The 12,844-nt window shown below is 40.1% G+C and overlaps 1 protein-coding gene across 10 annotated transcripts in view; it reads right to left on the reverse strand.

The window, feature by feature from the left end:
- Positions 1-12,844, reverse strand: part of LOC105018430 (voltage-dependent calcium channel subunit alpha-2/delta-1) — a 92,961-nt gene that overhangs the window by 13,814 nt on the left and 66,303 nt on the right. For 5 of the 10 annotated variants that reach the window (XM_034288377.1, XM_034288376.1, XM_034288375.1 and 2 more), the window contains 12 exons: positions 12,025-12,096; positions 11,842-11,903; positions 11,047-11,123; positions 8,503-8,563; positions 7,907-8,001; positions 6,296-6,377; positions 4,812-4,874; positions 3,291-3,394; positions 923-1,009; positions 714-781; positions 565-603; positions 240-311 (listed from right to left, as the gene is read on the reverse strand). In XM_034288377.1, coding sequence (XP_034144268.1) covers positions 240-311; positions 565-603; positions 714-781; positions 923-1,009; positions 3,291-3,394; positions 4,812-4,874; positions 6,296-6,377; positions 7,907-8,001; positions 8,503-8,563; positions 11,047-11,123; positions 11,842-11,903; positions 12,025-12,096 — 882 coding nt within the window. Of the gene's footprint in view, positions 1-239; positions 312-564; positions 604-713; positions 782-922; positions 1,010-3,290; positions 3,395-4,811; positions 4,875-6,295; positions 6,378-7,906; positions 8,002-8,502; positions 8,564-9,601; positions 9,611-10,375; positions 10,385-11,046; positions 11,124-11,841; positions 11,904-12,024; positions 12,097-12,844 lie in introns of all 10 variants that reach the window. The other 5 variants (XM_034288373.1, XM_034288372.1, XM_034288370.1 and 2 more) reach the window with 2 other exon arrangements.

The following is a 12,844-nucleotide window of genomic DNA, read 5'->3' on the forward strand; positions in this document are numbered from 1 at the left end:
TGGACTATGGGTGCAGTATTCTACAGAATTTCGATTAGTGTCTGTACTTCAGCCATGCCAGTTCCTCAATTGTGTTTGTTCTCATGCCAGCCCAGATACTGTAGCACAACTCCTCTACCAAAATAAGGTCTGTTCAACAGATGCCTGTTTCAGTTTTCTAGGGGGCAGAAGTATGGTCTAATCCAAGTCCGGGGAAACTGACAGACATGACAGCATGTGATTGGCTAATGGAGTTTCACCTGAGTAATATATTCATCCTGATTGGACATGAGCAGGAAGCCTCCGTCGTCCAGGATTACACAGTCAACGTGCTGCAGAGACACAGAAACAGAGTAAACAGTACACAGTTATCATTAAATCATTACATTATCATTAAAAAGTATTTTGATGTCATACCCAATCAGTATTCAGGATTCTAAACACCCAGTTTATAATAGTCAATACAGAACAGTGGTGGACAACATCTGGTAAAAAAAACTAACTAAAATAATAAAGAATTCTGCCAAAATGTTTTTTTATGAAGAAAGTCTGACCATAAAAGATTATCCCTGAGAACCATAATACCTTATCATTCTTCAGACAGCCACAGATCTCATCCTTGCACTGCAAACAGATCAGAACACAGACCATCATGCACAAAAGGTCACATGTTTAGCAAACAAAAGAAGATGCCAAAAAGACGTAAAAAAATTATAGAAAGGAATTTCTATTACGTTAACTTTGATGGTGGCATTCATAAAGCTATTCATCCAGGCAGAGACATTCAGCTTGACTCCCACCACTATAATACATGAAAAACATTAAGGATATTCAGAAACATTTGACTAAATTGTTCACATGACAATCAGGCTGTCAATTCAGTTCACAAGTATCAAGTGAAAAAACTAAGCATCCATCTAAGAGGACATTATGGTCCACTTACCAGCTGGTTTCAGGTTGACTCCATTTATGTTGAGGTCGACGGCTTTGCTCACCAGAATACCTGACTCATAACCTGACTCCCTGCTCCCTGCAGCAGAATGAAAAGTAGGGGAAGGGAAAGAGCCGGGGAAAGAATGTCAACATATTCACATGCAGTGACAATTGTCAGGCTCTAAAACCCATTTTGCATGGAAGAAACATAATGACAATTGTGTTTAATATTATAACAATTCTTGCTTATTTTTTTATTATTTCTGATGTCATCCCAAACTCTGTAGCCTAGATAATATTATTGAATTATCATTATAAACCATTTATATTGTATGGTAAGTCTACATCAATCAGGTTTTAGAACATGTCATAACACCATCTCTGCTGCTTCTATGGTTTTAAATGATTTTATTAATTGTATAAAACACAAGAAACACTGTGAATAACTTTTTATTAACTTGTCTTTGACACTGTGGATGATTGAGAGGCTTTTATCAGATGGCTTGAAACAGGCTGTGGTTTAAAAAATAATTTCACTAACCAAACATAAGTACTCCGCTCAAATCAACAGATGACAAATACTTTACTCAGTATCTGCCTTGAATGACATGATCACTAAACTCAACTTTGATTGGTTGCTGTTCCAGGCTTGTAGGAAATATGAGAAATAGCCTGGGGATGAGGTTATATTAAGGGCAATTGTTTAAGCATGTGTTACTGCACTCTGCATCTGAGAGTTGACTGGCCATCTTTGAAGTCTACTAGATCAATGCATTGCATACTTTTTATTGATAAATTCGCCTGCATGAAGTCCCAGCATACCTTACTTCTCTGTTGATATACAGAAGTACAAGCTATCAGTCACTGGGTTCTGATCACCAGGCCATACACAGACACATTCACCTTGTTCTTTTTGCACAACAAAACACAATGTAATCCCCAAAAAACACCTACACCTAGAATTAAAAGCCATCACTATCCGTCACATTCCTAGACTCCTAGACAGGGCATTGCCATGGCAGCATCGGTTTCGTCTTCCCACACTTCTGAGATGTGTGGTTACTCTCTGGCAAAGGACAGTTAATGCTTACATGTATTCATTCTTTTGTTAATAACTTCTTATGTCATATTTTATACAATTATGTAGGGGACATTATAACCTGAACAATAATTAACTCCACAGATTTTGCAAAGGATTTCTTCATCAACAAAATATACATTTTGAATTTCTTATGGAAAAGAGTGCCTTCACAGGGGGACTGTGATCGCCTTCGGTCAAGGCAAAAACACGATCACCGGAATATTTATAACCTAGCCAACCTCACTGGTCATTTTGAAATTAGCTATAAAAGTAGAGCATCAAAACACTGACAAGGAAAATTTACAATATTCTGTTCAGTTGCAGACAGATGCCATTAACTGGAGAGAAAAGGCCCTGGTTAATCTCCCAAACTACAAAACTAATGACCAATTTGAACATTTGAACAATTTATTGGATAAAATCATAATTTAATCTCCATTGAGTAAATACTTCTTTTTCATCTCACATTTGGAATAATCTTGAGATATAAACGTTAGATTGGATGAATTGGTAACTTTAGGGACAATTAAGAAGCATGTAGGAGGATATTTTAAGTAACAAATTGTGTTTGTGTTTTAATTGTTTTTTTGTGTCCTTTGCATTCCTGACCAAACCAAAAGAAAAACAAATTATATTTATCATCCTTACTTATATTTATTTTTTTGCAGTGGCTAATCCGTAAAAGAGAGCTTTGCTTTTTGCATGAACCTATGCATAACATCTAAATAAAACATTGATGGTAAAATCTAATGTGTCTGTGTTTGTTTGGCCTTGTGTTAGAATATTTGCTTCTGCACTGGATGATGCTACAGTAGAGTAGGAGTTAAGAAGTCATCCTTCCACTGGCCGGGCTGCTTTTACTCAGAGATCTGCTAGATAGATTACTGTTCCGTGGAGGGATGAACAGTACATGTTTAGGAGTGAAAAGTAGCAGGGATAAGAAGTAGGTAACGGTAGTGAGAAGAGGGTGATAGAAGGAAAAGAAACAGGAGGGACAAAAGAGGGGGATGGATTCAAAGATCAGAGGGAGCCATAGAAAGATGGAGTAGAGCAGGCTGTTCCTCCCAAGAGGAAGGTTTGTTGGCAGACCACACTGTAGAGGACTGTGTGGCTCCGTGTGCACGTGTGTGTGCACGTGTGTGTGTGTGTGTGTGCCTCATAAGTCAATGGGCCTCGCTGCACTCGATAGGCAGAGATTTCTTTCATTGATGTCCAGGTACCTGGTGTTATCAATATGATTTCTGTATTCAAATGAACTCATTAAATGTATTTCAAGCATGTGTGTGGGTTAACCTACTGTTGAAATATGGAGCGGTGAATATATAGATTTCGTTATCCAGAGTCCTTTTGTAGAAACTCGAGTCATATGTCTCAGCATTCTCTGTCCACTCCTCCCCAGCACTGAAAACACACACACGATAAACACTTGCGCACACAGTCCATTTTTAACACAGATGTTTAAAAGATATGAGTCAAACGTAAGGCTATACTTAAAAATAACAGGCACACTGGGAAAATGGAATTGGCTCAGGTTTTTCTTTTTAATGAACATATTTCAATAATTAATTTTCTTCTGTGAGAACTGCTGTAGGGAACACTGGTGCCATTTGACAGCTAGATGATCGACTCTGCTGATAAAGAGCTCCAGACAGTGGGAGGGAGGAGTGAAGAGTCCATCTGTTGTATGTATATCTCCAGTGGGTGTGTGGATATGAAGACCAGTGTTAAACAGTTCCCACACCACTTTTTAGCATTTGTGGCACCACTATTTTACTTTTAATTATGTTTCATCAAAATATTCATGCAGAGACCTAGTTTTTAGAACCATTCGCCTGAATATATCCGTCCTAATGTCGGACCAAACAGATTCACTGAACTGACAGGGCTGAAAACAAAAAAACAAGCTCAAGTTGCACTCATGTCCTTCCCCCGGTAGCCTATTCATTTAGCAATCATACTAAAACATCACTCCTAACAGCCACAAGCAAAAAAAGATCAAAGTTGCACCTTACTCTGGACGGTTCACAGTACATACTGCATTTTACATTTTATTAATTTAGCAGACGATCTTATCTAGAGCGACTAACAGTTATTGCAAACATACTAATTGAAAGGAAATGACAGTTCGGGTAATATTCAAACGTCTCTATATTTTGGCTGACTAGTCTACCTTTCAATCCAAAATGATTAACTGATATGACTGTGAGTAAATGTGTTATTAGCGAAGTGTTGCATAGGGCCGGACTTATACAAACCAACCAAAAGCCAACTCAGTCCTGGGGCTTCTATTGTCTAATCATGTCACTTTGTGTTAGTCTATATTTAAAATATCATTGCTATACATTTTTATGAGTAGATCTACATCCAGTACAAGTTTTGTGCAGTTTTGACAGAATTTTTATTCTACCTGATTAGAATAACTGGACTTATAAGAGTCCATGTTTTAACATTGTACAAAACCAAATCTTGTTATACATTGAAGGCCCTGAATTTGACCTGGTTATATTAGCAGATCACAGGAAAACACCTAGGAACAAAAGAACATGGCTACACCACTCTGAGATGTGTGGGGTCACTTCTGGAAGTCAACATATTCTTGGCTAGGCTAATGGGCTGGAAGTGATCTGACAGAAACCACTCTCCATGCTATGTGATGTGAGCCAGGAGAGTAAAAGAGTATCATATCTACCATATCCAGGCCAAACCTTTATACACTTTAAAATGGCTTTGTGCTTTAGCCAACTTCTATCTGTATTTGTTGGTTGTCAGTCATGACACAAACGAACTAACTAACTTGAAAAGAGAAATCTGAACGTACCTTCTGGGATAAACTCTGGTGATCCCTCCATCAGTGGCTACAAACCTGGCCAGAATCCCAGCCCTGGGAACAGAAGGAATGCACAGGAACCAATCACAGTTTAACAACAGAGGCTCAGGGACCATCATGACCAATTATAGAGAAGCATGAGCCATCTTTCAAGCACCACTTTCCCAGGACAAATTACATGTCCATCTGAAGTGTGTGTGTGTGTCTCCCAGAGATGCTTATTGTGAAGCCTACACTTTACTGTGTCCAACAATTTTGAATAAAACAAAAGAAAAAGTTGTTTTCCCTGAACACCACTTATTTTTATGTTCTAATTGTGTATAGAGTTCTTGGTTCAGTTTAAAAAGTGTATGCTTATGTGTGTGTGTTTGTAGTATGATTATTATAACAGATGAACATGTGTGGTGAAAGCATGTTGATTGAATTAGTATGGTGTCTTCTTAGCATGGTCTTTCTTTCCTCATGTATTATTGTTAAAACATGGTCTCAAATCACAGCAACAGACAAATATAGTATGTAGATTAAAGCATTGTAAGCCGCCTGGATTTTCTCTGGTAAGACACTAGCTAAACTGGGAACAGCCTGAGTGTCTGAATGACTCATTTTACTGAGGTGTTCAAAACAAATTAATGTCATGAACCCCAAAATTATTAAATTCCTGGATTATTTAATCCCAGGATGAGGACCCCTAATACAACATGTAGTTTTTCTGGAGCTAGAAAATAAGATCCTGAAACAGCATGCATCGCTTTAGTTGCACACTGACTACCAATGCAAATCCATTATGCCACGAGGCATGCCAATAACATTTCAGTCTAAATGCACATTTCCTGCAATGCCACATACGTTTCATTTCTATCTGATCAGGGCCTCTTTTAGCCTTTTGGGTCGGTAAGTAAATTGTCTTTGTGGGCCTCCTACTTGCCAAGGAAAATAAGCCACTGATTATAACTGGTATACAACGCGAGACAAGCAAGTGTTAAGCATGTTGCATTTTGACAGAAGAATGCTGTATGTTTATGATTAGCACCTGATAGGAAATAGTAACATTTATCAATTTATTATTTAAAAAATAAAATCTGAACAAAAATAAATCCAGTAATGGATTTAGAGACAAATACTTGTATTGCTAAAAAGTTGTAGAAATAATAATTATAACAATAATTATAATAACCCAGTGAACCCTGATGAAGTGACATTTACATAACCATTGTAACACAATGTGAACATTACATTGTTACAGTAACACATTGAGTATAGAATTACAATGACACATAGTGTATATAGCCAATCACAGTGACACATTGTGTATATAGCTACTCACAGTGACACATTGTGTATATAGCTACTCACAGTGACACATTGTGTATATGGCTACTCACAGTGACACATTGTGTATATGGCTACTCAAAGTGACACGTTGTGTATATAATCACACTTGTGCAGTGACGGTGGGAAAAGTGTGTGCCACTCACAATGTCTGCTCCTTCCACAGTTTGACCAGATCAGCAGTCAATCCAGCATCCAAAAGCAGCCTGCTGACCAGAGTCACATTACCTAGAGGAAGACAATGGTACTGAAGCATTTTTCACAGTAAAACTTGAGTCAAACTGCGAGGATGAGGCAAAGAGCATGGCTTGACCTTGCTTAGAGAACACAGAGAACACTGAGATGCATTAGCTGACGAGGAGGAAGATGATATGATCTAGTAGCTGATACCCATTTGATTATGACCACTCCACGTCCTGAGTCACAGAGTAGCATGACAGCATCAGGTTCTAGGAAGCTCAGTCGATCAGGATGATATCACTCCCTGGCCAGACCAGACTAATCAAATGCCTATGCATAATTTGATCAGTCTGATATCACAACCTTGGCCAGACCAGACTAATCAAACTGTCTACACCCTCCTCATATTATTGTACTGATGTACAGCTCATCTTCTCTTTCACCTTGAATTGCTATCGAACAGAACAGGCTGAGGGAATACATCAGAATGTGTTTGCCGGACCACGTAAGCAGAGCCGGCCAAGAAGAGCGAATGTCTCTTACTGAGTAATTGAGTGACAAATTATGCATTTGAATTTGTCCCGGATATACAGAAACGTTGCTGGCTACAACCTTCCATAGCTGCATTATAGTAAGGCTGAAATAAAACTGTTCAGTTATGTTACAACCCTTTCTGGTGGATTTTCGAGGTACACATCTGTGCATGCTTTTTTGGGTAATATAGGCTAGATCAAAAAGTAATGTTTTTTTTTGTATGGCCAGTGGTGAAAGCCATACATTTCATAGATAAAGTACACTTAATAAGAAACATCAGTCAGTTTAACACAATGCCTAATGGTTTCTAGTGAAATATTCAAACTTGGCGTGATGTATATGTGTGACAGAACGATTTCATCTCGAGATGCTATACCAACAATGGCTAAATGTGTAGCACTGTGGCGTAGTGGTAAAATACCCAGCTAATCACGTGGCAAACCTGGGTTCAAATCCAGTGAGGGCAACAATATTAATCATTTTTATTTGCTGGCTGGCTGCACTAGGCTTGCCTGGTTCCTTTTCTGGTTCTGTCTGTGTGCGTGTCAGTTTGTGTCTGTGTGTGTCTATGCCTGCCTCTATGTCTCTGTATCTTTGTGTCTGTGTGTGTCTATGCCTGCCTCTATGTCTCTGTATCTTTGTGTCTGTGTGTGTCTATGCGTGCCTCTATGTATCTGTATCTTTGTGTCTGTGTGTGTCTATGCCTGCCTCTATGTCTCTGTATCTTTGTGTCTGTGTGTGTCTATGCCTGCCTCTATGTATCTGTATCTTTGTGTCTGTGTGTGTCTATGCCTGCCTCTATGTCTCTGTATCTTTGTGTCTGTGTGTGTCTATGCGTGCCTCTATGTATCTGTATCTTTGTGTCTGTGTGTGTCTATGCCTGCCTCTATGTCTCTGTATCTTTGTGTCTGTGTGTGTCTATGCGTGCCTCTATGTATCTGTATCTTCGTGTCTGTGTGTGTCTATGCCTGCCTCTATGTATCTGTATCTTTGTGTCTGTGTGTGTCTATGCGTGCCTCTATGTATCTATATGTGTGACTTACAGGCCTCTTCCACTGTGTTCCTGGTGATAAAGTTGTTGAAGTCCACAAGGAAATGGGTGTTGTTGTCATTGTTTCTCAGGCCTTTGCAGTAATCCCTAGAGATGTATCACATACAACACACTGGATTTAGAATTCAACACATTATACTCAAGCTCCTTTATACAGTAAATGATCCTGAATGCTACAGTACTCAGCACTCTACAATGCTGGCATAAACTGTGGAATAAATAAGGAGTAAAAACTGTTTAAATGGAAGAGGGTGGAGGAGATTCAAGGAATATCTCCAACTGTATGCTACTCCAGTCCTCTCTCCTCCAAACCCATTTCAATGGGTTTTGGGTTTAATACTAGAGATGGCCAGTATGACCAAAAACAATTGAAAATGTATGCAGTCACTAATGTTAGTCGCTCTGGTTAAGAGACTGCTAAATGACAAACATGTAAATATCACAGAACAATGAGGAGTTTGCAATTGAGAATTTACCATCTGTAATTTAGCTGACACTCTGAACCAGAGATACTAAAAACATAATCGATTGCAAGCATTTAATACCTATAGTAAGTACTTTATCTTCCTCAAATGTGCTCCCACTAACCTGGGGGCGATGAAGGTATGGCCTAATTCATCAAACCTCTCGACCTGTAAAGTGTCCAAGGCTGAACAGAAGAGAGACAGCTTAAGAATCTCATCACACACTGTAGAACCTCAGAACTTCAACATATAGTGTGAAACTGTAGAACCTCAACACACACTGTTCCACCTTAGAACCTTAACAGATTTTGTTCTGTTAAGAACCTCAACAAACAGGCCATTTTCTGTCAAAACAAGGGTGAAAGAAAATCATAGAATTCTACATGAATGGTCCTGTGTAGCACATTGTCTTTTGTCAAAAAAGAAAGAAAAATCTGAAGTCTAAATTCATGCTAGATGTGGCAAGTTTCAATCAATGGAAGATCAAAATAAAATGGTATATCTAGATCACTACTTTCATTAGCTTCTCTTGGTTTGATACAGTCAAGACAGCAACTGTGTAATCAGAAGAGATGATAAATAACAAGCAGGAAGCTTGTTCATCAGGCTTGATTACTATCTATCCCCTCATCACTCAGACACACATTGAATAGTCATACTACTACTCTTTTAATACATTGCAGCTCCAGAAAATTAAGTAGCCGCAATTTTTTTTTTCTCTTACAGATGTTACAGCATTGTTAATCCAGACTTGTTAGTGATCGTTTTGTGATAACTGCACTATGATTTGCATGCAGTAATTTACATTTTTTTTTTCAGTTGGGGAATTCTTAAGATTAAGGACTGCACAGATAAATAATTAAACAGAACATGAAATGATGGGAAATGGAAAGACTGTTTGTAGAGACAAACTTGTGTGTTTCGCTTTAGGCTTGGCATTCTGTCACTGTCAGCATGACTTTTCATGGCTGTAGGACCAGTACACTCTGCTGTCTGTCACTGTCAGGCCTTATCTGAAATAGAGCTAACAGGGCTATCCTCAATTCACTGAGCTTCCAATGACACTGACACAGTCCGGGTTCATCTCAACCATCACAGCTCAGAGTGGTGACAGGTCATTGTGACACACATACACACACAGACGAGGTGCCAAGCAGACAGGTTGATAAGGTGTGGGGTGAAACGGCAGTGAACAAGCGGAAAAGGGAAAGAGAAATACTTGCCCTTCTGACCTGTAGTGAGCCCAAAAAGAGAGAGAGAGAAAGGCGGTGGAGAGGGAAAAGAGAGGAAACTGAATGAATTTGGATTTTAGATTGTGCAACTCTTCATACAAGTGACCAAATATGACATATCATTGAAAGAAAGGAACCAACCATAAATCAAAATATTTCACAAGATGAGATAACTGCGAACTGCGAAGGCATACATCTGAGAAGTGGTACCATGCAGAGACATGCAATAAAGTCCATAGTGTGTTTTTCCTTACGTGACTAGCCTTGGCTTTGGATTTCTCTATGTTCATTCAAACAGAGTTCCTACCCTTGTAAAGACATCAATGACAACCATGCTATCTCTTAAAAGAAGACACCATGAGAAAAACTTCTATTAAATTGATACAGTCATGTCAGATGTCTGGAAAAGCGCTTACTGATAGCTCAGTATAAAAAAGGTTCACAACTCTCTGGTCCATTATCAAAGAATTCCAATAGCATGTAAAACATGACAGGCAGATATTGGGACATCTCCTTCTAAGATCTGGGCAGGACAGCGATCCACATAGACCTCAGCTGTTCACTCTATTACCATCCACCGCAAAGAGATCGGTCATGTGTTTTCCCTTGTTTCCCTGCATCTCATTTTACCTACTCTTTTTTCGCTCTGTCACTGTGTGCAATGAATATGCAGTATTTCATTGTACAAACACAGACACACGATCAGGCTGGGATGGAGGAGATATAATGAAGTGAGTGATACACTGGAGGATACTGAGTACTTGCCCCATGGTGCTGTGGGGATCCAACGCAGGACAGACCGACAGGGAGGGGAAACATTACAGTCAACACAGAGTTGGATAGTTCGTACAAGTGGATTTATGTTCCACATCAGAGGTAGATGGACCACGTGATAAAGCCACTATGAGTAGCAATAAACCAGGTCTGGGTAGAGAAAGAGGTGCAGACAGATTTACAGTACGGGGGGAAGGCCCTGGAGAAGGGTAAAACTTTGGGAGATAACATGTCCCACAACTGCCTTGAGATTCAAAGAGCTGGAACAGAGGAAAGACGAATGGAAAGACGAAAGGACAGATAGGAGGAACGGGGACAGATAGGAGGAACGGGGACAGATAGGAGGAACGGGGACAGATAGGAGGAACGGGGACAGATAGGAGGAACGGGGAGAGGTGCAGTGGGAGTGGGTGTTTCAGAGAGGTAGGGGAGGAGGGAGTGAGGAGACAGGGAGAGGGGAGAAGGAGTGAGGAGAGGAGACAGGGAGGGAGGGGATGGTGGGGCGGGGAGAGGGGATGAGGATGAGAGGGAGTCATGAGAGTCAGGGATCTGAGCCCAGAGGACAGAGGGTTAGTAGGATACGATGAAGGATAAGAGATTGGGGGAGGGAGACTGTGTGTGTTTAAAAATGAGGGAGTGGCCTGGACCAGGGAGATTCTCACCCATGGCCTCACTGATCGTGTCTCCCAGACTGGCTTCTATGTAGTGTTCACTGTAGGTCGGCAAGACCAGGGCCAAGCTGTGGACATAAAGGTATGGTCATTACAGAAGAAGCTGTCCTGTCTGTTGACACACTCAGGTGAGGCTTGGAAAAATCTCTTCTGTCCACAAGGAAAGCTTCCCCTCTACTTTCCTAAAGAAAAACTGCATGTGAAAATGAAACAGCCAATTAAAGCTTCCCCTCTACTTTCCTAAAGAAAAACTGCATGTGAAAATGAAACAGCCAATTAAAGCTTCTCCTCTACTTTCCTAAAGAAAAACTGCATGTGAAAATGAAACAGCCAATTAAAGCTTCCCCTCTACTTTCCTAAAGAAAAACTGCATGTGAAAATGAAACAGCCAATTAAAGCTTCTCCTCTACTTTCCTAAAGAAAAACTGCATGTGAAAATGAAACAGCCAATTAAAGCTTCCCCTCTACTTTCCTAAAGAAAAACTGCATGTGAAAATGAAACAGCCAATTAAAGCTTCTCCTCTACTTTCCTAAAGAAAAACTAAATGTGAAAATGAAACAGCCAATTAAAGCTTCTCCTCTACTTTCCTAAAGAAAAACTGCATGTGAAAATGAAACAGCCAATTAAAGCTTCCCCTCTACTTTCCTAAAGAAAAACTGCTTGTGACTGGTTTCTAACACCTCTGCAACGAAGAGTAGTTCTGAAATATTTGTGGTTTGTGGGGATGAAGAGGGACAGGGTGTCCCTACTGGCTTGACACCTTGGCAACACATCCAGAAACACACCTGTAGTCCGTTCCATTAACCTGCGCCCAGGTGTACGTCCTCACTCCTCGGTCGATGTATCTCTGTCAGAGAACACACGTGTGGACATGCATAAACCAGCAGGAGGGTTGATGATTTCAAATTAAATCATCAACTTCATTTACCTCTAAAGTCCTGAATTCAATATATGCTGACGGAGCTCACCTCATCCTGAGTTTTAACAAGAGTGTGGATCGTTTCTTCACCTTGGGTCCCATCTATCATCATTGTCCTGATCTAGAGGGACAGAGAGAAAGAAGAAAGAGAAGGAAAGAGAGAGAGAGGGAGGGAGGGAGAGAGTGGAAGAGGGAGAGAAAGTGAACGTGTGAGAGCGGGAGAGTGAGAGACACATAGAGAGAGCGGCGGGGATGGAGGGATGGAGCAGGAGAACCAAATCAATCGGAGGATGTTTCTTCTTCAACTATACCATGTCAAATGTTTAAAGGGTTAGAGAGTTTGGATCCCTCTAGAACAATCTTACACTGCACATCTGTACCCCCAGAGAGAGAGAGAGGAAAAGAAGAGAGAGAAGGTTGAATAACAACAGGCAGATTGGAGCACATACAGTCCATAATGAACATCGCAGACAGACAGAGAGGTGTGAGATCTGCTGCTCCTGTAAACATGTCCTCTCATTTACAGCCATCACTGTGTAAATCACGCACAATGAGACAGGACACAACTAACACCTGAGAGGGAGTGTATGTGTGCGGGTGTGTGCACTAATTTACTAGGTCCAGATGTCCTTGCTAGTATAGTAGACCATGGCAAATCATTACTAATGTGGCCATTTTGCTGGTCCTTTAAACATTTTAATTTTAGGTGGTTATGGTTAGGGTTATGGTTATAATGGGGTTTTAATGGTTAAGGTTAGGGTTAATGTAAGAGTTAGTGGTTAGATAGAAAATAATGTTTAATGGAAATCCAATGATCCAAAAAAGTTCTCACAAGTATAGTGAGACAAGCGCGGGTGTGTGTGTGTGTT

Source organism: Esox lucius, chromosome 19 (genome assembly GCF_011004845.1).
Source record: "Esox lucius isolate fEsoLuc1 chromosome 19, fEsoLuc1.pri, whole genome shotgun sequence".
Taxonomy (NCBI): domain Eukaryota; kingdom Metazoa; phylum Chordata; class Actinopteri; order Esociformes; family Esocidae; genus Esox; species Esox lucius.